Genomic DNA, 27,886 nt, shown 5'->3' on the forward strand with positions numbered 1-27,886 from the left:
GAAGCTGGCAACAGAGGAACAAATTAATTGTAGAATTAAGAATTTATGTATGTCAAAAAGCACCATAAACAAAACTTGAAAGCAAAGCACTTGGAAAGCATTTTGGCAATGTTTCTTGCCACAAACAATATTCTTAATAAAAGTACATATTGATAATAAAGATAAACATACCAATATCAAATAAATAGAAAAATCACAAATGGCCAATAAGCACGTGAAGATGCTATTCACTAATAAAGGAGTGTGAATTCGTGTAACGTTGATACACTATTATTTTCCTATCAAATTGGTAAAGATTTGATAAGTGATAATACCCAGTAGCAGTGAGGGTGCAGGGAACAGGGCACTCTCAAGCCTGCAAAAGAAGAGGACTTTGGTACAAACTTTCTGAAGGGCAGTTGGTAACATATATCAAATTTCTTAAAGATAGCCAAATAATTTCCTTCTTGGATTTTACCCTAAGGAAATAGTCCTAGATATGTGCAAAATTTAGCTACGAGAATGTCTGTTGCAACGTTATTTACAGTAAAGATTGGGAACAGATGAAATAATCACTATTACAAGATTGGTTACCAAATGAAGGTCCACTCACCCAATGAGGATGCTGTTGAAAAAGCTTGGGCTATGCACAAAACATGTTATGTTCATGATATTGTGAATGAAGTACCACAAGGTGCAGAAAGTGTGTCCAATATGCTAGCAATTGTGACACAATAGATACAGACATTTGAAAATGCGTAACTGTCTCTGCAAGGAGATAGAAGTAGTTGAAGAACTAGAGGCTGGCAGACAGGGTGGGAAGATTTACTTCTGATGCTAGAGCTTTTCGTACTTCTTGAACTTTGTACCTGTGTATGTATTATATATTCTAAAATATAAATACACATTTTGAAAAGTAGGTTATTAAGGAGTATGTACAGTATGATCCAGTTTCTGTTTAAAAAGGATGTGCATGTGTACATTTATACCAAAAAGAAACATTCAAAAGGATAACAATATCTGTCTCCAGTAGTAGGATGATGGGGCAGAATTTGTCTCCCCCCCCACTAATATTTCTACCATACACATCTGAGGCTCTCATAATAATTACAACAAAAGTGTAATTTTTTTCTCCAAAGTCTCTATCACCAAAGTCCCAGCAGGAGATGACAAAGCAGGTCAAATCCAGATTGAGCACTCCAAGTTCAGCTCAGTAGTGACATTTGCAAACAAAACATGTATTAAATGATAGTCCCTGTTTGGGGGCTGGATGAGGAGAAGGAAGCTGAAGGTTTGGTATGGTGAACAAACCTCATGTTGCTTACCAGCTGTCTGAAGTCTCTGGACAAATGCACAGAAAATTCAGTCCCACCACCTCAAACATTTCCCCAGGCAGTTTCTTCCTTTGGGATCATTGAACTGTGGGTCACAGTGATGGAGTTCCCAGCATGCATATCTTCGTCACTAGACAAGCAGACGGCCTGGTTACTTGCTCTATGAGGTCCCACAAGGTTGTCCTCACCTAGTTCTGGGAAGGATGGCAACAATCTTAACATCATCTGTCCAGCCCTGCCCCAACTCTCGGTGAGGCAAGACCCTCTCTTGCTCCACATTGAGAATAGCTCCCCTGAGTCCGTCCTCACTGCATGAAGACCAAAGAGAGACCCTGCCAATTTGAACTGGTTCTGCAGGCCACCTATGACCTCATCTTCATTCTTCAGATCCTGACGAGCAGTCTGCCAGCTCACAGACTTCCTGGGATGGAGGCTTGGAAAGGGGGGAGGTTTGCACGTTTGCCTGTACTTGGGGTCACGTGAAACCATTTTGAGGGAAGAGAAGAGAGAGAAGGATATGGTTGAGGCTGGGGAGAGCGTGGCAGCAATGACAGCTTTTCCCCTGTTTCCCTTCTCCAGAGGCTGAGCTACAGGCAAGCAGCTTCTAGCCCCTGGATATTTCTAGCACCTTCTTGCAGACCCCATTGAAAGCCTTTGAGGAGCTGTGTGAATATAACCTGTGCTGCTGGCTTCTGGACCCTGAGCAGAGATTGGATCCTGCAGTGCTGAAGCCTCTGATTAAATAAATAACCCATAATTAACGTTGTGTTTCCTTTCATTCTCTACCTATAATTGTGACTCTTTCCCAAAGCTGGGGAGGGAGTGAAGAATGCTTGGTGGATTGTTGGGATACACACTGGCCCATCAGCAAGCAGAATGAACAATATACAGAATTAACTGCTGGATCTCAGCTGTCTTTTCCACCACTAGGGAGTCAAGTGCTGGGGACCATTTCTCAACTAGGGCTAAATAACAAAAGGTGGCCCATGTACCATCATTGGCATCATCAGGGCTTGTCACACACACTGTCCTGCTAAGATCCCCTGGAGAAGGAAATGGCAATCACTCCAGTATTCTTGCCTGGGAAATCCCATGGACAGGGGAGCCTGGCAGGCTACAATCCATAGGGTCACAAAAGAATCGAACACGACTTAGTGACTAAACAATAACAACTATCCAATATAATATTGGTCAAAAATTTCATTCCATAACATCTTATGGAAAATCCCGAATGAAAACTTAAGCCAATCTAGTACTTTCTAGGGCAGCAACTAACTACAGAGTAGTCAACAGCTGAAACTCTAGAGTCAGACAGACTCAGTTCAAATCCTAGCTATGCCACTTAAGGCCATGCAACCTTGGACAAGTTTTCTGTTTTTCAGTTTCCTTATCCATCAAATGGGAATAGTAGGTAATTACATGAAAGAAATGAGATTATACATGTAAAGATCTGAGGAGAATGCATTTAATAAATGCTCACTATTAACATTATTGCATCTGTATATATTTTAATTTGTACAATATTGTCTCACTGATCACACAAAAAATACATGAAAGTGCTTTGAAAATCTTAAAGCATCATATAAATTAAAGGTGTCATTGGTAATAATCTCCTATGACTATTTCTCAACTCTTCCATCTCCTTGAAGACCGGGACTACATCCTTCGTCCAAGGGCATATTGCACAATGACAGGCAAATGACAAGCCCTCAGTAAATGTTTCTTATTTGACTGAAGCTACATGGCATCGCAAAAAGAGCATAGGTATCTGGAGACTAGGCTGGGATAAAATGAGTTTAAGGCAGGAGAACCAGTTTGCAGTCATCATTCACTCAGTCAACAAATACTTGTTGAACACATTCTACGTGCTAGATATTGAGTCCAGATAATTTCATCAAAAAGGGGCTTACAGGTTCCCACCAGCCAAGTCCCTGGGCGGTCTCCACAGTCCCAGCCCACTCTAAAAGCACAAAGGCGCAGCCAGCTTTGTACACCACTGGACAAGTGGCCCATTGCTCTGGGGGAAGCCCCATCCTGCCTGGCTGTAAGCAACTCTGATTGAGGGTTGGGGGACGGAGTAAAAGTGAGGGATTGGGCTGCTTCCAACAGAAGTGACAGGGACTGCTGCCTGTTCATTTATTTTTATTCACACTTAACTTCGTCCACAGTTCAGTCTCCCAGTCTATACAATGCTCTGTCCCCTAGACGTCATCTCTCCCTCCCCCCAGCCCTACATGGTCAGTCCTTGGCCCACTCCACCCTGACCTTCTGCAGTCACAGCTGCCTGCTGGCTGGGAGTCTGGGGGAATGGTATGTGTGGTCACCAGAGGGCATTGAGAGTGGGTTTCGATGGCATGTGAATCCTGGCAGAGTCTCAGATCCCCAAGGGGGAGAGGAGAAAGCACAGAACGAGACCACGAGGGAGGGAGGGAGGCAGGGGCTGAGGGTTCTTGGGGGTGGGGAGCAGGCGTGTGTGTGTGTGCAGAAATCCAGTGTACAAATTCTCGGACTCTGTGGGCTCAACCGATGCTTTTGGTGTCTGTCTGGCTCCTGGATTCATCACAGTTGCCGTGAGATGCTCCAGTCTGTGAAGAAGCAGTGGAAGGGTCCAGCCCGTGGGCTCCATGCCTGACGCCTCTGGGAGGGTCCACCTGCCGGGCTCTGCCTCTTGTCAGGAGTGCTGGCCCAAGTCGAAGCTGTAAGGGCACTCCCAACCTGTGACAGTCCTCTATGGCTGTTCCCGCCAAAGCCAGGTCTCTTTCAGCGGCTGCCCCTACTGAAAGGAGGCTGTCTGCACTGTCAGGGCAACCCACCAGATTCCAAATCCACGGGTCTCCTGTGCGCACGGAGAGTAGATATGGAGGTGAGGGGTAATAGGAGGAGGAAGTGAGGAGAAAGGACCAGAACCCAGGGAGGGGCTCTTCACCACGCGGTGCTTGGATGTCCTGGGCCAGGCGCAGCTCTAGAAAGGTGTTCTGCTCACATGGCTTCCTTCTCTCTCTGGGAGCATCTGCTGAGCTTCATCTCCGTCAGCTGGATATATCGAATCACATTGGTGTCTGTGAGGAGAGAAACACACCTTAGGGAACAGCTGGTGAGGGGACTGGTGGGTCTACAGGGGATCAGACCAAAGCTGCATCTGCAGATCACGGACAGGGCAGCCTCACTCAGCCAAGGTCCAGGGCGACAGAGAAGGCAACTGGAGTGCAGTTCCTCTCCTTCCCTGCCTCCATGGGGACAGGTCCCCATGACCCAGAGGACAGATGGGAAGGAGAGGAGAGGAGCGAGAATTTCTTCTCTTATTTCTATGCAGCAGCAATCCCAGTGGTCCTCAGTCAGCTCAGTGAGTTGAGACTTTTAGTTCAGAGTTAGCTACTGTTTAACCTCAGGCAACCTACCAGTCTCTTTGAATCTCCTGTCTCGTCTTGCAAGTGACAACCTCCATTTTTGAGTGTCTACTTTGGGTCATGTTTTTAACTTTCATTGTCTCAATGAGACCTCATTAGAATCCTATAAAGTATGTCTCATCATCCTGACTGTGATGAAAATGAAAACTGGAGAGATCAAGTCAGATGCCCAAGGAGATAACACATAGTCACTGCGCCTGACTCCAAAGGCTGCCTCTCCCAGGGATTATAAAACCTTCCTCTTAAAACTGCTGAGAGGATCAAAATAGATGTCTGAAAGTGCTCAATCCAAATGATCAGTAAATACTGACTGTAATTTTTTTTTAATTGGAGAGTTTAAAAGGACTTGTGCTTCACTGTCCGATTTTGCTCTTCTAGGCAACCACCTGACCACAAATAGAAGAATTTCCCCCAATTCCAGTCCTTAAGTTAGTGAGTGGGGAAGGACAGAGAATAGCTGTTTAGCCCTATACACTCCAGAATATAAGAGTTTCAGGGTTGCCTGAGATGTTTACTTCCAGGAGTAGAAAGGAATGCTGTATAATATTCCAAAATGCCAGGCAGGGCATTCAGAATAGTACTGACATATAGCAGGTACTCAAGAAAATTCTGTTGAATGAGTCTCATTCTTGGTCCTCGAGTTGCTTATAGTGTAGTTGGGGGAACACAAATTATATACAGGAAACAAATCAACAATGGATAAAGATATTAGTGTTCTTTAAAAAAAAGAAAAAAACAGTATGTTGGGTATTTGTAAATTCATTCTAACAAGATTCCTTGGAAGGAGAATTGCATTTTAAAAAAATCAGCCATATGAACAACCATGGCAACAGCAAGTCAAAGTCAATGTTTAAAACATGCCTTCTCAGACAGGGTGCTCCTGACCACCTGGTCTGCAATAGCACCCACTTTAGTCTTGATCCTTTGACTCTGCTTGATTTTCTTTATAGCACTTATTACTATTAAATATTACATTATCAATCTGTCTGTTTACTGTCCATCTTCTTCCATTACAACACAAACTCCTTGAAGGCAGCATCTTTGAGCATCGTTCCCTGCTATTTGCCCAGCACTTGGAAGAGTTCTTGGCCCTGCTTCAGTATACATCTGTGGCATGAATGAATGGTGGGGCTGGTGGCCGTGACTTAAGCGAATGGTACAGATAATGCATGCTCTGTTATCTGGGATCTGCCTGGAGGAGCATTCTTCCTGGAAGAATGTTGGGCTTACCCTCCAAATTACCCATTTGTATTCTGTCTCATCAACCAGAATGTGAACTCCTCACGTTTAGGGACTGAGTCTTCTTACCTACATCCCTGGCAGCCAGCACAAATCTTAGCATGTAGTAAGAATGCAATATGGATTCAATGAATAAGTAAAGAGGGCTGGATTCTGGGTTGGAAAAATGAAGAAATCCACATCCTATTTAAACAGAAGAGGTGCCCAAGCTCCCTGGAACTCAGATCCCAAAGGCACGGACTCCATGTGCTCCAAGACCTAGGACACACCTGACCCCTCACTTGCCATTTCTCCCTCTGCCCGGCCCTGCCAGCCAGAAAAAGCTGACCTTGGTGGTGAGATGGTCTGGGAGCTGCCCCAGGGCGCTGTTGGTCAGAAAAGAGCAATTGCTGCCTTACCTGTTGGCTGTCGGGTTCTTGCCTCTTTCAGGTAGTAGAGCGCTTTGTCATAGTCCCCAAGGTGGTAGAAGGCCACACCGGACCGGTAAAGGGCCTTGAAATTCTCCCCTTCTTTCTTCAGGACTTTGAGGCAGTACTCCTTGACTCGCTCATAGTTCACCAGCTCAGCCTGGAGCAGGCAGGCTACAGAGGAAGGGAGCAAAAAGGGAAGGCGCCATCAACACAACAGCAGCAGCCTCTGAACGTCTCTCTTTGGTTCTTCCTCTCGGACCAGTAAAGGTATATATACTGCAGGTGCCAGGGCTTTACAGTGGCTTTATGCCATGGAATTTGTCATCAAATAATCCTGGATTCTAGGACGCGGTTTCATCTTCAACAAGCCGTATATACTTCAACAAGCAAGTGACTTGGCCTTGTATTATGGGTTGAGTTGTGCCCCCGGCTGAGGCTGGCCAGTGCCTATGTGGGGCCCTTTCAGTCATCTCTGAGTAAACCGTCTCCCCTGGAAGCTTTCTCTCACCAGCCATCAGTCGCAGGGCCAGGGTCAGGGTGAGGAAGCCTGCACCTGGAGACTGAGCGCCCCGGGGCAGGGAGGGGGCTCATTTGCCTCACCCTAATCCCAGCCCTTCTGAGCTCCCTTGGCCTCCGTTCTACCACTAAAGCATTTAGCAAGCATTGATGGAAGACAAAAAGATGTGTTATACACACTGGAGGAATGTTTCAAAAGGGGGTGGGTGGCGTGGGGAACAGGGTACCTTCTTCAAAGCAAATAAAAGCAGAGACTTGGGAGGTCAAACTGCTGTTTCCTGCCAAGACCTGGCTGGTGGGACGGGGGAGGCTGCCGATGCTTAGGTCCTTTGCACTAAGGTTTCTCCCACCACGGAAGAACCATATTCTGGATAGAGGCAAGTCATGGATTTTAATCTTTAGGGGGTCTAACTAGAGCTGTTTTGATTCCTTAAATAACTTCCCAGGGATCTGAACTGATTAAGAGACCAGATCTTTCGTCAAGCATTTTGGACCAAAAAAAAAAAAAACAACCCCAAACGAGAAACATCCTTTTGCAGACTGAGTGGAAGGTATGAGAACCAGGAAATGGAAGAAAAGCAATCCAGATCGGGAAACTGCCCCACCAGGTTCCACCAGCCACAAAGGCAGAAAGTCAGACTTGTTGACGGAAGCAGCAGGCTACTAATCCCGTGGGCATGGGTGGCATGGGTGTGGGCGGCTGTGGTCACAGAGAACACGGAGCTGCTGGCATGCTAGGGTCCATCGTGCCAAGCTGATGCCACCGGCACGCTCCCCTCTCCTCCCTCAGTCATGGAGTCGAGGCCCCTCTGCCCCCTGCCTTGCCCCCACGCTGCTGGAGTCTGCCCTGGTGCTCACACAGCTCTGCGGATGGAGAGGAGTTCTGTCAAGAGCCTTGAACCTCACTGGCTGCTGGCTATCTGTGTGGGACTTGGCTCCAACCGCTGCCCCCAGGGCTAAAGGGGTTCCTATCCAAAACTTCTCTGTGCCCATCTCATGTCCTCTGTTCTCTGCTGAGAGTCTTCTTCCTGTCCTGCCCTCCATTCTCAGACAGACACTTCTGTCTGCTGACCTGAGCAGTCAAGACAAAGGATCTTTGCTTCTTTTAAAAACAGGTTTTGAATGTCTAAAATTGAGGGGGAAGCAAAAAGGCCTGAAAACGGGAAGTCCTTCCCCTCCCCACCTTGGGCAAAAGAATGATAGCAATCAATTTCCAGGTCTCATTCGGTGAAAATGTCTGGAATTCCCCTGCTGATTGGGTGTGGGCTGTGAGACCTGGCTGTGGACCAGGGTCCAGACCGTGTGGGAGGTGGGGCCAGGCAGGTTACAGGGGGTGGAGTCCCTACTGGCATTAGAGGCAGAGCCCAGGAAGATGGAGGAATCTGGGGTTGGCTCTAATTCAAATGGGCTGCCTTTCCAAATGTCTGGATGGAGGTGGGGAATCCAGGTAAGAAAGAAAGGGTGGCAGGCCAGAGCTCTTAAGAAGACCCAGGGTGGAGGAGGTAAGACAGTCTGGACTGCACTCAGCCCTACCTACAGGTAATTTTTAGGCACCTCTCTTGTTTGGGTGGGGAGTTATCTGGGGTGCATATAACAAGCTCATGGGATAAGTAAGATGAGATATTGGTAGGCACATTTTAGAGCTGAAGAAGTCGAGAAAGACAGGTTGACTAGCAGTCTCTTGATGTCCCTTCCACATTCCTCTTCCCGCTACCCAGGCCCTGGCGGCTACAGGAGACCCTCAGAATAGGTCTAAGGGTCTATTTTCCCCCTGCCTTTTCTTCCTCTCAATTATTAATCTCTTAGCCTATGCCAGAGGTGGTACTCATCTTTTCATCTTCACAGCAACTCTAGGAGACAGGTTCTATGTTATGCTTCTTTTACTGGTGATGAAATCCAGTTCCAGAGAAATTAAATCACCTGATGGAGGTGGCAGAATTGTGATATCCTCCCACTTCCCCCTGGCTGCCAAGACCGTGCTCTTGTCCCAGGTATCTGTGGGTCTGCATGTGAAGCCCTTAGAAACCACGTCACTCGGTAAAAGACAGGGCCCCTGTGTAAACTGGCCTCCTCTGTGTCCCAGGATCAACAAAACAAAAAGTGATGCCTAACTTCACCGAGTACCGCATAGGGCGCTGGGATGAGGTGATGGACCTAACACTCCGCTCCATCCTGGAGCTGGTACACTGCAGTGGAAAGCAGATGGTACATTATCTCAAATACTCCCATGTGCCAAGTGCTGTGAAAGAGAAGTGATGAGTAGGAGCCTCCTGAGGGGGGAGGGGTCCTAAACCAATATCAAGTGTCATGGAAGGGCTTCTTGGAAGAAGTGCTGTTTAAGCTGGGTTCCAAATGTTGAGTGTCTCTCAATTTCAGCACTATCAATATTTTATTTTTTGTTAGTGGGCTAGGGGTGGGGAAATGTCCTGTGCATTGCTGGGTGTTTAGCTACATCCTTGTGTTCTACCAACTAGATGCCAGTTGTAACAAGCAAAAAAATAAATATCTCCAGATATCACCAAATGTCCCCTGGGAGGGGCAGGATCACCCTTGTGTGAGAACCACTGATCTAGGTGGAAAGGAGAAGAAGGGAAGCCCTGTCCTTTCTATAGGGAACAGGACTTCCCTGGTGACTCAGACGGTAAAGAATCTGCCTGCAATACAGGAGGCCCAGGTTTGATTCCTGGGTTGGGAAAATCCCTTGGAGAAGGGAATGGCAACCCTCTCTAGCATTACTGCCTGGAAAATTTCATGGATTTTTCATGGAAAAATTCCATATAGCCTGGCAAGCTACAGTCCATAGGGTTGCAAAGAGTTGGACACTACTGAGCGATTAACACACACATATGGAAGAGAGAGGGAGAAGGCAACAGCACCCCACTCCAGTACTCTTGCCTGGAAAATCCCATGGACGGAGGAGCCTGGTAGGCTGCAGTCCATGGGGTTGCTGCAAGTCGGACACGACTGAGCAGCTTTACTTTCACTTTTCACTTTCACGCATTGGCGAAGGAAATGGCAACCCACTCCAGTGTTCTTGCCTGGAGAATTCGAAGGGACGGGGGAGCCTGGTGGGCTGCCCTCTATGGGGTCGCACAGAGTTGGACACGACTGAAGTGACTTAGCAGCAGCAGCATGGAAGAGAGAGACAAAGAGAGGGGCAAGGAAAAGAAAGATAGGAAGGAAGGGAGGCAGGGAGAGAGGGAGGGAGGGAGGCAGGGAGAAAGAAAGACTGACTACACCTATTTGAGGAGCTTTGAGAAGCCATGCCCAGCTGGAGCAGAGAGACTGAAGGGAAGGGTAAAAGAGAATAAAGCTAGAAAAGCAAGATGAAACCAGGACACATGGAACCTTCTGGTTCATGTTGAGGATCTGGGATTTTATTCTTAGGGCAAGAGCGTATTTGAATGATGAAATGATGGTGACTAGGTTGACTCAAATGGAGGCAGAAAGGCAGGAGAAAGGGATTGATATAAGTGACATCCAGGAGTTAGAAATGACTAGCATTGGGAACCCCCTGAAATATGTTTCCTCTGCTGTTACACTCATGTGCTTAGAGCCCTTTATCCCAGGAGATTTTAGACTGCCATTTTGGATTCATTGATGATCCATGAAAAGTTTTCTTCCACACTGTAGCAACTTGATCTCTGTTTGAATTAAGGTTTAAAATAACAAGTCTCTGTGCTCTACTATGGAGAAGGCAATGGCACCCCACTCCAGTACTCTTGCCTGGAAAATCCCATGGACAGAGGAGCCAGGTGGGCTGCAGTCCATGGGATCGCTACGAGTCAGACACAACTGAGCGACTTCACTTTCACTTTTCACTTTCACTTTTCACTTTCATGCATTGGAGGAGGAAATGGCAACCCACTCCAGTGTTCTTGCCTGGAGAATCCCAGGGACGGGGGAGCCTGGTGGGCTGCCCTCTATGGGGTCGCACAGAGTCGGACACGACTGAAGCAACTTAGCAGCAACAGCAGCAGTGCTCTACTATACATCAGAGATAAATATGCTAAAGGGTGCTGGGCTGGGAATCAGAAGAGCTGGATTCTAGAATCAGAAGAGCTGGATTCACTTCTACCACTAGCCAACATTATGCAGATCACTTTCCCTTTCTGGGCCTCAGTTTCCTACCTGTAAAACAAGGACTCAACTTCATTGAATAATCTCTACCATGCATCTCAATCTAACAGCTTATAAATATAAACGCTCGCCACCTAATAGAAGGATGAAATTGTCTCACTGGTTCTTCTTCCAAAGGAATTCTGTTCTGTTACTTTGGGTAGGCATCTTCTGTTGGCAATGACCATCAGAACTGGTGGGAAGTGCAAGAAAGGGCTTGTCTAACACAATTCCACCACTTCCCTGTGGAGATTTGTTTGGGCACAGAGACTGGATGATGTTCGGATGTGGTCTTTCCAAGCCAACGCTCTGGACTTTTTCCTGCAGGATTTTTCCCTGCAGGGAATGAGCGCTGCCACTGTCGGCCAGTCTCCGCAGAGGAGACGCTGGACTTGGGAAGGCAGGTCTCAAGCTGGATGGAAAGGGGGCTTGTCCTTGCCTGTGACCTCCGTGTATATTTGGATCTGAAGATGCAGTATTAGGTGGGTAGGGAGACAGGTGGAGATGGGCCTGGGCTCCCAGACCACCTTATCTATTGATAGAAGCCCTTTTGAAAGAAATATTTTGAACTTTCTGGTTTGGGGTCTTCTGACAAGTTTGAATAAATGCTGCATCCTGGACTCAGCCAAGCAGGGGAGAATTAAGACAAGCTTCCCTTCATACTTGGAAAGGAGTGCCTTCTCTGAGCCTAACCTGGTGACAGCAGTGGCGGCTAGTGCAACTTACAAAAGACAGGTAAATCTGGAGGACAGGAGTTGGGGCTGAGAATCCTCAGTTACGCCTCCCATGTGGAGATTCCTCTTCCACTGCCAACCTTGGGGAGTTAGGGTATGGTTTTATGAAAAGAGCTTGGCAGGCTTTCTTAGCTCCATAGAGGAGTCTGCAGTAGGAGCATGTTAGAGAATCGGGAACTTGAAGAACCCTTTTGTACAAACACTCACACACTCAGACAGAGGAAATTGTAAGTTAGATGTTGCCCAAGGCAACCACGCCGAGACCTCTGGCTAAAACATGTCAGGCTCTCTTGGCTCCAACACTTGTTTTGCTTCTGTTTTTTCTGGTGCATGCAGGGCATGGTGACAGCCTGGGCAAAATGCCACTTGTTGGCATGAGATGAAGGGAACTAGATGGGAGGCAGAAAACCAAGTTCATGGAGGCTTTGGTTTTCTTCTGACAGTTGATTCACTGCTATTTGCCCTTACCTGCTGGACAAAAGGGGAGCATGGGCTGGATGGGAGGAAAGGAAAGACCTACCAAGGGCCAGGAGTGAGGAGGAGGAGCCCGCTCCCCAAGGCTGCCTCGCCATTAGGAGTTGAATTGTGTCCTCCCCCCAAGGTATTTTGGGAGTCCTAATCCTCCGCACCTCAGAATGTGATCCCACATGGAGAGATGGTCTTTACAGAGGTGCTCAGTTGCTTTAGTCATGTCCAACTCTTTGCAACCCCATGGACTACAGCCCACCAGTCTCCTCTGTCCTTGGGATTCTCCAGGCAAGCATTCTGGAGTGGGTTGCCATTTCCTTTGGCAACCTTCTTACAGAGACAGTCAAGTCAAAATGAGGTCAGCGGGATTGACCCTAATTCAATATGACTTATAAAAAGGAGAAATCGGGACACAGAGACAGACCCACCCAGGAGATGTGAAGAGATATGGGGAGAAGATGGCCACCTACCAGCCAAGGAATGCTGGAGGCCACCAGGAGCTGGAAGAGAGGCCTCGAACAGATTCTCCCTCACAGCTCTCGGAAGGAACCAACCCTACCAACACCTTGGTCTTGGACGACTAGCCTCCGGAACTGTGAGACAACGCATCTCTGTTGTTTTAAGCCACACAGTTTGCGGCCTTTTACGATGGTGGCCTTAGGAGACTAATACACCTTACTGGTCTCTTCTTTTGGAAGCAGGCCTGAAAAGTGGCTATTACATTCCTGGGGGAAATTTTCCCAAACCAAACGATCTGAGCCATTTTCAAATTGATTTCAAGGGGCGTTGGCATAGCAGTCAAGTGGAAAGAGCTTGGATCTGGAGAGAGGTGACACTCCGGACATTTCACAGCTGGTCTAGGTCACGACCACCCTGAACAGGCTCAAGGGACTGTGCCAGTCCTGGCTGCAGATTAGGGCAGCATCTGGAGACAGAGTTCTAGGCTGGAGTCCAAGCTCCAACACAGGCTAGCCCAGGCCCTTGGGCAGGTTACTTCATCTCCCTCGGCCTCCTTCTCATGCGTTAAATGAAGATAATAATACCTACTTTGCAGGAACTCCTGTGATGATAAAATGAGGTAATTAACGTATGTTATATGCCTCACACAGCGCTGGGCACAAAAACCGATTGTCATAAACGCTCGTTCTTTAGGAAAACACTGGTCAAGTGTGGTTTCCCTAGCAACATGTATGTTAATCAGAGAAAATCTCCATTCCGAATCCTGCACACACAGTGCAGGAAACTATAGCTTAATTTAGAGCAAATTTTCAAGAATAGGTCAGACACATTTTGGAAGGTAATTTAGAGGGTCTTCTTTAGCATCTTGATTCCTTTTTTTAAAAAGGAATCGAGGTGAAGTTGACAAAATATTTTGTTGGTTTCGGGTATACAACCTAGTGATTTGATATTTGTATACGCTGCAAAATGACAGAGGGTCTTTCTATGGCATAGCCATGGAAATTTAGTGTGTGCAGTGAAATGATGGGTATTTTTACTTATTAGACTTCATACCCAGGACTGCTACGACCCACCCAATTTCACCTTTCCACAAAAGTGCTGAGTTTCCTCTCAGTGTACATGAATACTTAAGAGTTCTGAAAACAACTTTCTTCTCTTGATTCTTTCTTTTCTTTTTGGACATTTATGTTGCCTCTACATTTTAGATACTGAAGTAGCTTTATGATAGATATACTCATGGAGGTTTTGTTTATGGTAAATATAACCTATAATCCCAGGGTTATAACTACTAGGTCAGGGTGTGTGACTGCGTGGCCTTTGCCACGTAACACAGATCTTCCCCTCAACAGTGGCTGTTTAGCTAAAGCTTTGGGCCCTCCCAAATGCCTAGGAATCTTCATTACAGAAATCATCTATGTTTGGCTTGCTTTGATTTCACTGGGTTGTGGGGAGGGCAAGGAAGACAGCTGGGAGGAGACGGGCCATCTCCAGTTTGCCCAAAGAGATGTCTACTTTCTAAGGGGCACAAAGAATTTAAGAGCAGACCTGAGTTACTAGGGTGGAATCCTGTAATCCACTTTTTTTTTTTTTTTTGATGCTGACTACTCTTGGCCAGTTGTGAGGCCTTAGAAAGTGACTGGCCCTCTCTGAGACTCGGTTTCCTTGTCTCTGAAATAAAGATAATGACTCTGTCAACCTCACTGGTCTGTTCTGAGAATGCAGTGAGAAAGTGTGCCACACAGCTGGGTGCAGTGCTGCGCGCTCAGTCGTGCCCAACTCCTTGCAACCCTGTGGCCTGCAGCCCGCCAGGCTCCTCTGTCCACGAGATTTTCTAGGCAAATATTCTTGAGCCGGTTGCCATTTCCTACTCCAGGGGATCTTCCCGACCCAGGGGCTGAATCTCCTGCGTCTCCTGCACTGCAGGCCGCTTCTTTACCCACTGAGCCATGAAGGAAGCCTGGGCGCAGGGCCAGACCCATGGCACATGCTCGTGGACATGAGCTGATTCAAAGATCAGCCAAAAATGCTCCACCCACAAACCTGTGCAGCGAGGGCAGAGCCCTACCCCAGTTTCTCATTTTTCATTTCCTGGTCTTAGATGTACATAAACTCACACTTGACCCAAACATTTCCCATATCTAGGTTTGATGCTTAATCTTACTTACTGGTTTTCTTTTTGAAAGTGTGTTTGTGGGGGAGGTGGGTGGGTATACAAAGCAGCTTTGTAGCCAGAAAAGGAGGCTTAGGGAAAGAATGGGGAAGGATTCTGGGACTATTTTTTTTTCACTTATAGATTAGATAGCCTCTGAATCCACAGTTGGTTGTACGCTGCCCCCTCCACCCATCTACACCCTTAAACTGCAGACAGGAATCCTGCCTCCTGCCTACTCTCAGCCCTTCTCTCATCACAAGTGGATGACTGGAAACCACCGTCTGTATTTCACTGATAGCTTTACGGATGGCGTAGCAGACAGACCCAAAGTTGCTGGGCTCCTCTGGAGTCCTAACAATTTGGGAAAGCTAGGAGCTCTGAAAGCCAGATGTGGAAGAAAAATGAACAGGTCTGGTTCCTGACTCTACAGAGCATGAGATGGCCTTTGAGGGAGGAGGGAAATATTTTTAGTAGAGAAATGGCTGGCCAGTTTCGGTGCCTCTGAGTTAGCTGATTCAAGACAATGTCCCCAGCACTGGCACTCACCCGGTGTCCTTGGGTTAAAAGAGCTCGCCTCTCAGAGATTTGGTTTTGAATTGGGTAAAAATAAAGATCAAGCAGTAAAGAATCCACCTTTTAATGTGGGAGACCTAGTTTCGATCCCTGGATTGGGAAGATCCCCTGGAGGAGGGCATGGCAACCCACTCCAGTATTCTTGCCTGGAGAATCCCCATGGGCAGAGGAGCCTGGTGGGCTACAGTCCACAGGGTCACAAAGAGTTGGACATGACAGAGTGACTAAGCACAGCATAGCACAAAGGTAATTACAGCTGCTGTCTACTTTGAAGGGGGGCTTCCCAAGTGGCGCTAGTGGTAAAGAACCTGCCTGCCAGTGCAGGGGACATAAGGAACATGGGTTCAATCCCTGGATTGGGAAGATTCCTTGGAGGAGGCCATGGCAACCCACTTCAGTATTCCTGTCTGGAGAATCCCATGGACAGAAGAGCCTGGTGGGTTACAGTCCACAGGATCACAAAGAGTCAGACTGAAGTGACTGAGCATGCAAGCATATACGCACACACACACGCGCGCGTGCACGCACGACTTTGAAGGCTTGTGTGCAGGATGAGAAAAGTCAGGGTTTCTCAAGTGCCAGACCCTGACATCTGACGAGTGTTTCTCATTAAATCATCCATGCTAACTAATCATCATTAGTTAACATGGAGATTCTCAGGCCCCATGTCCAGCAATGCGGCTTCCAAAGGTCTAGGGAAGAACCCTGTAATCCAGTTTTTCGCTTTGTTTTTTTTTAATTCTGGTGTTGTTTTTTTTTTTTTTTTTTTTGCCACGTTGCACCGATGTGGGATCTTAGTTCCCCATGGAGGGATTGAGCCTGTGCCCCCTGTGTTGAAAGTGCGGCATCTCAACCACTGGACCACCAGGGAAGTCCTTGTAATCCACATGTTTAATAAGTTCCCAGTGGGCACCTGCAGGTGGGCCACCTCACCTGAGCTAGTGCTTTACATTCTAGCATTTTCAATGTATGTTTCCTAAGGAACATCCATTGTTAAACCATGAGAGTCCAGAATAGCTACTGGGAGCCCCAAGATTACCCCCAAGGGCAAACAGGTCCCAGAAGACCTTCAGTTCAGTTCGGTGCACACCTAAGCAAACAATTGTTCTTAGTCAACATATGACATTAAGGGTTATTTTCTTCTTGGTGATTACAGACTTCTGACTGGTGAACAGAAGCCCAGGTCAAGGAAATGAAGAAACAGGGAGAAGGCTGACATGTTTCATGATGAGCTCTGGAGAATCCAGCCCTGCACCAGGAGATGGTATTCATCTATTCTCCTAGAAAGGGTAATAAGAGTAAGAGCAGGTAACCTCGATCAAGCATGAATGGGCCAGGCAGTAGTCTGAGCATTAACTTGTTTAATCCTGACAACACCCTGTGAGGTAGGGTCTAGTATTTTGTCCATTTTCCAGATGGGGAAACTGAGGCCCAAGGACCTTCAGTCACTTGCCAAAGGTCACAAAGCTAAATAAGTGTCAGGGCTGGGATTGATTCTAAGCCACCCGTCACCTAAGACCATGCTCTTAAGCATTACCCACAGTGCTCTCCTAGAGTGTTCAACTGCCTATAATGAATTTTAATTCAGTTTCTTCATTAGGCAGCTTTGAGGCTCGAGTTCTGCTTCTTGTCAGGTGTAACTGTGGAACCCTGATGGAGACTGTGTTCATTTTATTTGCGTACTTTATCTGTACGCATATCATTTGGAAGCTTCCTACGTAACTCTCCAGGACCCTCTACTCCTCTTGTTTCTCTGCCTTCAAAGACAAAAACAAACAAACAAAACCAAGTGCAGAGTTTCCACCAAGGCTTCTCTCTTTTATGTCCTAAAACCACCTGCATCTCCGGTTCCATTGAGAGTCGACTGTGATACTAATAGGGTCGATGTGACACGTCTCTGGTTTCTTCCTAAAACAACATCTATCTTAGCTGCCACTGGCAAGACTAACCCCAATGATACTATTTTTTAATTCAAATTTTTATTGAGACAGTTTTAGATTCACACAGTTTGTAAGAAATAATACAGAGATCCTCGCACCGTTTACCCAGTTTCCCCAATGATAATATCTTAATAAAACCACAGTATAATATATTGACTATCATGTTGACACTGACACAATCCACAGATCTTATTCAGATAGTCCAACCTTGTTGTTGTTTCTCAGTCACTAAGTCAGGTCTGACTCTTTGCAACCCCATGGGCTGCAGCATACCAGGCTCCTCTGTCCACTATCTCCTGGAATTTACTCCAACTCATGTCCATTGAGTCAGTGATGCTATCTAACCATCTCATCCTCTGCCTCCCCCTTCTCCTTTTGCCATCAAGCCCTCCCAGCCATCAGGGTATTCTCCGATAAGTCAGCTCTTTGCATCAGGTGGCCAAAGTCCTGCAGCTTCAGCTTTAGCTTCAGCAACAGTTCTCCAATGAATACTCAGTGTTGATTTCCTTTAGGGCTGACTGGCACAGACTGGTGTGTGTGTATGTTAGTTCTATGCCATTTATCACAAACATAGTTTCCTCTGTCTATCCCCAAAAGTTGTTACAGAACAGTTTCATCAAGAGTCCCTCCTGTAGGCCCACCTCCTTTTTCACCCGACAACCAGTAATCTGTTCTCCGTTTGTAAATTTTGTCACTTCAAAGTGTTATATAAATGGAATCATATAGTATGAAGTTGTTGGAAATCAGCTTTTATTCACTCAGCATAAGGCGCCTTGAGATGCATCCAAGCTGTTGCAAGTATTGATAGTTCACGCCTTTTCATTGCTGAGTAGTATTCAATGGTGTGAGTGGACCAGACTTTGTTAAACTGTTAATTTGTTGAAGGACAGCTGGGTCATTTCCAGTACTGGGTTATTATCAGTGATGCTGCTACGAAGAGTCATGGACAGCACTAAGTCTCTCACCATTTAGTATGATGTTAGCTTTAGTTTCTTCAGTAGATGCTTTTTATCAAGATCAGATAATTTCCCTCTTTTCAAACTTGCTGAGAAATAACTAGTTTTCTAAAAACCTGTAAATTATAAATTACAGCACACCCCTGACTAAGGGTAACAATTTCACAGAACACGTGTGCTTTGTGCCTAGTCGCTCAGTCGTGTCCAACTCTTTGCGGCCACAGGGACCGTAGCCCGCCAGGCTCCTCTGTCCACGGGGATTCTCCAGGCAAGAATACTGGAGTGGGTTGCCATGCCCTCCTCCAGAAGATCTTGCCAATCCAGGACTGAACCCAGGTCTCCCGCATTGCAGGTGGATTCTTCACCATCTGAGCGACCTGGGAGGCCCATGAACACTGGAGTGGATAGCCTATCCCTTCTCCAGGGGAGCTTCCTGGCCCAGGAATTGAAATGGGGTCTCCCTCATTGCAGGCGGATTCTTTACCAACTGAACTACCAGCGAAGCCCAAAAGAGCAAGTCAACAGAATGTGTAGGGAGGTCGTTTTCTAGTGAAGCCAGATCCACAGGTATGATCAACAAGTGGAACCTTTCATTTTCCAAAGAATGAAATCACTTTTTACAGCCCAAGACTCAGCTCATGCCCATAATTGTAGTTATTTTGACACATATCTTCTTTGCCTTCCAGACAAGCATGTGTAGCATCTTTGGGGGTTTAAAGCATCTTTAAAACCCCGCACAGAAAAACTAAATCATACTGGTTTACATACATTGTACTCTCAGTAAGTAGCAATACCAAACACTTGTATAGTGTTTCACGACTCATCTGACCTTGACAGTGACTCTGGGAAAACAGGTCTAATGTGTTTTGCATCTAAGAGCTGAGGCTGAAAGCTAAGTGATTTTCTAGGGCCATTTGATTTTTAGAAAAAGAGCCAGGATTGTCTAAGCCCAAGTCCACATTGGCTCTGGTGGGCAAAGAGACCTAGACTCACAGATCCCCAAAGGTCTTTTCCAAGTCTAAGGCACTAAGAACCTATGATAATGGGAAGCTGGCTGACTCAGGGAGCCAGGACCCTTCAGGGGGCAGTATCTTCATTCTCACCATAATTGCCCTCCCTGGCACCTAGGTAGAGTTCCCCTACTACTGCTGATGCTGCTCTCACAACTACAAGTCATTTGGCTTTATCTCATGGGATAAATCTCCTAGGATTCCATTCATATTAATTTCTGACCTTGTATTTTTCCAGTTCTAGCACATGCTTTGGAGAAGGCAATGGCACCCCACTCCAGTACTCTTGCTTGGAAAATCCCATGGACAGAGGAGCCTGGTAGGCTGTAGTCCATGGGGTCGCTAAGAGTTGGGCACGACTGAGCAACTTCACTTTCACTTTTCACTTTCATGCACTGGAGAAGGACATGGCAACCCACTCTAGTATTCTTGCCTGGAGAATCCCAGGGACAGAGGAGCCTAGTGGGCTGCTGTCTATGGGGTCGCACAGAGTCGGACGCAACTGAAGTGACTTAGCAGCAACAGCAGCAGCAGCACATGCTTGCCCTGGATTCAATAAACATTGCCAAGTGTTTCTTGCATTTTGTTTTAGCAACATTATTTTTGGAGGTCTCTTCTTTTCACCATTCCCAAGTTGCCCTTTTTTCCCTGCCCTTTGTATTCTTCAGATGGATGCCCCCAGTGTTCAAGGGCTGCTGCATGCCTCTCACAATCACTGTACGATCCTCGGTACAGACTCTTTGTAAACTTATTTTATGAGAACTCATTCACCACAGGCTGTGCCAGGGCTTCATAAAGAAATGGAGATATTCAAAAGATATTGATATCTTCAGGGAGTTTATATTCTTATACCCTTATATTCTTTATACGCTTGTTGACCAGTACTTGGCTTACAAAATAGCAAGCAGAAGAACGAAGGTGAAAAGCCACTCTAAAATCTTATAAGCTAAAGGCTTATGTTGACAGTCCTTTAAGGTCCCCAACCTTTTTAGCAGCAGGGACCAGATTCACAGAAGACAATTTTTCCTTGGACTTCGTGGGGTGGGGGTGGGGTTGGGGGGGATGGTTTCGGGATGATTCAAATGCATTACATTTATTGTGCACTTTATTTCTATTATGATTATATCAGTTCCACCTCAGGTCATCAGGCATTAGCGGAGGTGGGAACCCCTGTGATGGATACTGGAATCTGCTCAAGAGTTGTAATGTCAAAGTCTGAGGTCAGTTCAGCTTTCTGTTGCCTGTCACGTGCTCCTGTTCATGAAGGAAGGAGACTTGGCTGCTACGGCATCTTACCTACGAGTTATCCCCTCCCCAGCCCCCGCTTCTTACATGACTTCATTGTGGCATACACGAAGAGAGGAGTGAGCAGGAGGCAGAAGGTAGGCCAGGATTATTGTTTGCTTCCATTCGCACCCTGTCGGGTTAGAAGTGGACTCTGAAAGAACCAGTTGGGCCATTTGGAATGTGATGATGGGTATATACCCAGATAGATTCAGAAGAAACTCATTACCTGAGGTTATCTTTATCTTGTCAGCTCTGGCTAGTACCCGTGTCATGCCCATTGGCAGGAATTCTGAATTAGGATGGGGGAAAAGAATCTCAGAAGCCAAAATGCCATCCTGTACTCTTTTTAGACTTTAAAAAACACCTCTCCTGTTCTGATCATCTCTCCCACCGTTCTTCCATGGCACCAGATATGTTTGGGGATAAGTTAGTTAATAGGCACACATGTAGCAGAAAGAACACTTCTGTGGCTTCTCTGTGGCAGCATTGTACATATTAGCAAAGTGTTGGAAATAACTTATAGATCCACCCGTAGGAGACTGGTTAAATAAATAATGGGGCACTGGTATAAGAACATGACATGGACATTAAAATCATGCTGTAGAAAAACAGATAATTACACTGAGAAATGTTTTTAGTGGAAAACATTGGTGAAAAAACTTGTTAACATTTGTGCAACCCAAACATTGCACAACCAAGTAAAACCCAAATCTTGTGAAAATAAATAAATAAATAAATGTGTGCTTGTGTATCAGGGGGAAGAATTTGTACTAACAGGCATCAGAGTTCCTCTTAGGGGAGAAATGATCTTTTTTTAGAATACCCTCATCAACTGTGATTTTATTTTTTTAAAGAAATTACCTCTGCCCATTATGTCTTCAAAGAGAGCAGGGGGAGACCCTGGGAGGATAGACGCAGTGAAGGCTGCTGAAGGGTTTCCTGAGCAGAAAGCACTGACCCTTCGAGAAGTGCCCATCTGGAGAGACCCAGGATCATAAGAGGACCCGAGGCATCATGGCAGAGGAGTGCCTGTAAGCTGGGATTAAAGGGAGGCTCCAAGAAACAGGGCTTCCCAGGTGGCACTAGTGGTAAAGAACCCACCTGCAATGCAGGAGACGTAAGAGACGTGGGTTTGATCCCTGGGTCGGGAAGGTCCCCTGGAGGAGGGCATGGCAACCCACTCCAGTATTCTTGCCTGGAGAATCCCATGGACAGAGGAGCCTGGCAGGCTACAGTCCATGGGTCACAAAGAGTCAGATGTGGCTGAAGCAACTTAGCACGCATGCCAAGAAACACCTGCGAGGGCTTTTATTCCCAGGACCCCTAATCAAGCCCAGGGGCTTTCCTCATCTGACAGTGGAAGGCAGCTCAGTAAGCTGGCTCCAGCACAGGGCACCAGAGGACAGGCAAAGTGGGCACGAGGCTGCTGGCTTAGCACCCTCTCTCCCTCTCCCAGGGGCCTCGACTTCCTCCACAGCCTCCTCTCCCCAGCCCGTCAGTCCCGCTTTCTTGCTTGCGAAGCTCCCCAGGGAACCCAGCAGATCACAGCACGAATCTTCTCTTCCTGGAACATCCTTGCTCTCTGCTCTCAGACTCTGAACTGGTCTGACTTGTGAGAGAGTCCGAGGTTCTTTCTCTGCTAGTTCAGTTCAAAGAATGGGTCAGAGCATCCTGGGGCGGAGGATGGAAAGGGGTGGAGAACAGACACCGTCTGTCTGAGGCTTATTTGCCTGCACGATCTCAGGCCAGAGACATGTCTGCCTAGAACCCAGCAGTTTCTAAATGTTACAAGTCAATGGCTTGACTTATACCCTGAGAAAATGGAAGCAGGCACAAACCTTAGGGGTCCCATGGCCCTTGGTCCTGCAGGAGATCAGCTGCCTTTCAGAGGAAGCCTGGTGGATTATTGTTCACCCAGCCTCGTGGGCCCAGGTAGGAAACACCCACACCAAAGGCTCTCGGTTCACATCTTGCTCACCTCCTCTGCCCTGCAGACACTTAAGAGCTGAGACTTGCCCTGATCCCTCTTTTGCTCACTTGCTTCCCATATTCCCCCAGTCTCCTTTGCTGAGTCCTTTGTCCTCCCCTCTTGCACACTTTCCTGCCACAGCACTTACTGGAGTAGGAGTTAGATTTACACATGAAAGAGAAAGTGAAGTCGCTCAGTCGTGTCAGACTCTTTGCAACCCTATGGGCTGTAGCCTACCGGCTCCTTCGTCCACGGGATTTTCCAGGCAAGAATACTGGAGTGGGTTGCCATTTCCTTCTCCAGGAGGTCTTCCCAACCCAGGGATTGAACCCAGGTTTCCCGCATTGTAGGCAGACGCTTTACCGCCTGAGCCACCAGAGAAGCTAGATTTACATATAGCCATCACCTATTAAGCATCAGTTACGTGCTAGGCACTGTAGTGGGCATGCATGCATGTATCCTTTAATTTCAATCATCACAGTCCGATCTGGTGCATATTATTGCTCCCATGCTATAATGGAAACAGAAGCTTGTTAAGATTGGGACTGTACCAAGGTTAATGGAGGAGTAGATGGGAAGTCAGGGGTCAAAGCCAGACCCTCTTATGCTAAGTAAAGTTCCTTTCCATTAGGCCTCCTTGTCCTTAGGTTTTCTGGGGTCTAAGTCTGTGCCTGCCTGTTTCTCTGTGCTTCTCTGCTTCCTCTCTTCACCCCCCTACCCCATTTTCACTGGCACACACAGGGACACAGCCTTTCTCTCCCTGGAGGTGTCAGAGACACAAGTTCCAATGACCAGTTGGCATCTGCAATCTGAGGTTCGGGTCCATTTGAGAAAGGAGCTAAGTTCTGACTCTGCACAAGCAATAGGTCCAGAATCACATCCTGGTCCAGATGTGCTCAGGACCTGGCCGAGACTCCTCAGGGCTCTCCAGTCTTAAGCCAAGGGTAGCAACTCTCTGAGATGCTACAGCTTAGCAACTGTTCCCTGAAACGCTTGGCCCCACCACTCCCAGCTCATTTCTTAAAAGCCTTTTACTGGCTCCAACAGAACTTCCTGGTCTAATGTAGCTAGTTTTGCCAGATTTCCTAGGGTGAATGATGGCCTGCTAAGAATCAAAGTCTGAATTTTGGAATAATCTGAGAAGATCTAGCAGCAATAGGTAATATCTGGTGCCATCACTTTAGATTCCAGCACCCAGGTAATATTTTAAAGAGGCTTCCAACCCCACTCTCGTTCCTCTCGGAGACCCTCTGTCTGACTCTCACTCTGCAAGACTGTGGGTTCCTTTATTTTGGTTTACCTTCATATTTGCAAGGTTACCTTGGAAATCTTGGTTGAGATCTCTCATGCCTATTTGTCAGCACCTATCAGTAAACTAGAACAAAAGGGAGCTTGTTTCCTGTTTCCTTTCTAAATCTGCTTGCTTCCAGAAGAGAGAGAGGCTAGAGGAGGGTGGGGGTGGGGTGGGGACACTAGACAGTTTTCAAAATCCTAGACGGCTCAACACTTCCGAAAGGGGACTTGGAGGGCATCTGACCCAACACCTTGCTGTTTACATATGAGGAAACTGAGGCTCGGAGTGATGTGACTTTTCCAAAATCACAGTGCAAGTGAGCAGCAGAGTCTAGATGAGAACCCTGCTCCCACAACCCCGTGCCATGTTCTGTGGAGAACACAGTGGGTTTGAGATTTAACAGCCATGGCAAGCATCCAATAAGGATCTGATGAGCCAGTGAGCTTCCTTCCGGGTGCTGTTTCTGAGCTACTGACGGGGCAGGATTTCCTAGACTCAGGGGCCGAAAAGAATCTTGGTCATGGACCACCGATACGGTCCCTTCCTCTACACCAGAGGCACATCACAACTGCTCAGGACCAGTCTGTATCACAAGCTCTGACTCAACTTTCTTCCCTATCTCACCAGCAGATTCACACCATCACTCATGTGCTACCATCCCCCTGCTGTGGGGGTACCATGCTGCCAGGACCTAGCCCTGTGTGTGCTTTGGGGTGATGGGCACTGCAGAAAGGATAAGTCATAAGATGGGATAATAAGAGAAAGTTTGGGGCTTGGGATAATTTTGCTTGACATCTTATGTGTCACATTCTGACATGATTAGACAAGACTCAGGTAACATCCAGAACAGCATTAAAAATTACGTGAATAAGGTGGGCTTTTTTTAGGGGGAAAATAAAAGAAGCAAAACTATGCATAATCTTTCCACACAGATAATCCTGTCATCGTTTTTCGTTAAAAATAAAAATAATAATGCATATACTTAGAAAAGTCATACACTATAGAAAGATTTAGAAGAAAAAGTTAAAAAAGGAACACAGAGGAACCTTAAATGCATATGACTAAGTGAAAGAAATTAGACTGCAAAGGCTACACACTGTACGATTCCAACTATAGGACATTCTGGAAAAAGCAAACGATGGAGCCAGTAAAAAGGTCAGTGGCTGCCAGGGGCTGGGGTGGGCTAAGAGATGAAGAGGAAGCACACAGAGGATGTTAAGGGCAGGGAAAGCACTCTGTATGGCACCACAGTGACATGGACATGTCATCATACATTTGTCTAAGTCCACAGAATGTACAACAGGAGAGAGAACCTCGAAGTAAACCACGGACTTTTGGTGATCGTTCTGGGTCAATACAGATTATTGTAAGAAACATACCACTCCAGGGCAGGCTAGGCATATATGGGAGCAGACAGTATACGAGAAATCTCCGTTCTTTACCTTCAGTTTTGCTGTAAATTTTTAGGGTTAGTCACGCAGTCATGTGCGACTCTTTGCAACCCCATGGATTGCAGCCTGTCAGGCTCCTCTGTCCGTGGGATTCTCCAGGCAAGAATACTGGAGTGGGTTGCCATTCCCTTCTCCAGGTCTATAAACCTTTAATTGCTCTAAAAACAATGAAGTCATAATCATCAAAAAGAAAAGGAAAAATGTCCAGTTCTGTATTCAAACGAACAGCTTCACTTGCATAATTTCAGATAATCTTCTTGAAAGCAAATACTGTACTAGTGTACATGCTGATGCTAGTTTATACTTTTTAAACACTGTTCTGCATTCTGCCTTTTTTCAAAAAAGATTTTTATTTATTTATTTTTGGCTGAGCTGGGTCTTCGCTGCTGCATACAGGCTTTCGCTGGTTGTGGTGCGTGGGCTTCTCTTTGCAGTGGCTTCTCCGGCGACAGAGCACAGGCCCTAGGCGTGCAGGCTTCAACAGCTGCAGCAGGTGGGCTCAGTAGTTCTGTGTCTGGGCTCAGCAGTTGCAGCTCGTGGGCTCTGGGGCACTGGCTCCGTAGTTGTGGTCCATGGGCTTAGTTGCTCCGTGGGATGTGGAATCATCTCGGGCCAGGGATCAAACCCGTGTCCCCTGCATTGGGAGATGGATTCCTAACCACTAGACCACCAGGGAAACCCCTGCCTTTTCACATAATGATAGATTTTGGAGACTGGTTCCTATCCATCCACACAGATCTCTCCCATTCTGGGTAATGGCCACCCAGTTCAGAAAGAATGGAGAATTATTCTTTGCAGAGCGGGAAAGGACCTCCGAGATTCTGGACTCCAACCCTCGGATGTCAGAAAACTTGAGGCAAGATCCTTTGATTCCAGGCAGCTGACCAATGAGAGACAGAACTTGCTGTCTGTATCACTCCATCAAGTCACACTTCTGCTGTGTTCTCGATGGGGACATCTGAAGACAAGTGGGGGAACTTGGCCTGCAAAGAATGTCCGTCACATTCTTCTCATCAGAAACACTTTTGCTTTATTAGCAAGTGCTTTTCTTTTTGTGGATGACCTGCAATTGGGGAATCATTTGAGTGTGTGTGTTTGAAACCAAATGGGATAGATACTGAATGTAGAAACCATGCATCAAGAGACTTTTCCTAGTATCTACTAGGGATACTTGGAGAAGGCAGTGGCACCCCACTCCAGTACTCTTGCCTGGAAAATCCCATGGACGGAGGAGCCTGGTAGGCTACAGACCATGGGGTCGAGAAGAGTCGGACATGACTCAGTGACTTCACTTTCACTTTTCCCTTTCATGCATTGGAGAAGGAAATGGCAGCCCACTCCAGTGCTCTTGCCTGGAGAATCCCAGGGACAGGGAGCCTGGTGGGCCGCCGTCTATGGGGTCGCACAGAGTCGGACATGACTGAAGCGACTTAGCAGCAGCAGCAGCAACTAGGGATACTATTCAAGGATCCCTTTGAAAATTGTTAGAATTAGTGGGAATTTCCTTCACTGGGCAGTTCCCACTCCTTATTTCTTTTTATTTTATGTCTATCTGTTATTTACTTGGCTGCACCAGGTCTTCACTGTGGCATGTGGGATCCAGTTCCCTGACCAGGGATCAAGCCCGGGTCCCCTGGCATTGGGAGCATGGAGTCTTAGACACTGGACTACCATGGTATTCCCCCCACTTCTTTTTTTAAAAAATAATTTTATTTATTTATTTTTGACTGTACGGGGGTCTTCATTCCTGTGTGGGCTTTTCTCTAGTTGCAGAGAGCAGGGGATACTCTCCATTTGTGTTGCACAGGTTTCTCACTGTGGTAGAGGCTTCTCTTGGTGCAGAGCATGGGTTCTAGAGCACGTGGGCTTCAGTAGTTGTGGCACATGGGCTCATTCACTGTGGTTCCCAGGCTCTCGAACACAGGCTCAACAGCTGTGGTGCCTGGGCCCAGTTGCTCCACCGCACGTGGGACTGTCCCAGACCAGGGGTCGAACCCGTGTCTCCCGTATTAGCAGGTGAGCTCTCCACCACTGAGCCACCAGGGAAGCCCCCCACTTCTTTTTTCTATTCTTTTGTCTTTCTCCTAAACACCCCCATTGACTTCAAAGGCTAACTTATACTTCAATACTTTATAGTTTATAAAGTACATTCATACATTATCTTCTTGCTTCTCATCCTTACCCTGTGAGTTAAGCTGGCATGATTATACCCATTTAGCAAGTGAGGAAACTCAAGACTAGAGGTCTTGTAACCAGATTAAGTTCACGTATGTAGTGAATGTGCCACCAGCTGTCACATGAGTCTCCTTCAGTTCCCGTCCCACTATACACAGAGCCAACTGGACTGCTTACTGCTGGGTTTGGGGGAGGGGTTGTTTTCGTTTCTTGGGACACGAGGTTTTGGCTCCCAAAGTTAGAACTTATCAGTCAGTCACAAAAACACAAACTTAAAAATAAATACTACTTTAGAGGATGTTAGGAGAGCAAATGTTCCATGCCACACAGAATAATATTGTGTCCAATCTCATTTAGCACTTAAACCGGAACATATTTTTAAATGATGGGATCATTACTCTCATGACATTAAAA

At 46.7% G+C, this 27,886-nt stretch overlaps 1 protein-coding gene across 1 annotated transcript in view; it reads right to left on the bottom strand.

Moving 5' to 3' along the window:
- Positions 1-1,039: 1,039 nt before the first annotated feature.
- Positions 1,040-27,886, bottom strand: part of TTC9 (tetratricopeptide repeat domain 9) — a 35,198-nt gene continuing 8,351 nt past the window's right edge. The window contains exons 2-3 of the mRNA XM_014481346.2: positions 6,358-6,540; positions 1,040-4,372 (exon numbers count right to left, since the gene is read on the bottom strand). Coding sequence (XP_014336832.2) covers positions 4,293-4,372; positions 6,358-6,540 — 263 coding nt within the window. The 3' untranslated portion in view covers positions 1,040-4,292. The remainder of the gene's footprint in view (positions 4,373-6,357; positions 6,541-27,886) is intronic.

Source organism: Bos mutus, chromosome 10 (genome assembly GCF_027580195.1).
Source record: "Bos mutus isolate GX-2022 chromosome 10, NWIPB_WYAK_1.1, whole genome shotgun sequence".
Classification (NCBI taxonomy): Eukaryota; Metazoa; Chordata; class Mammalia; order Artiodactyla; family Bovidae; genus Bos; species Bos mutus.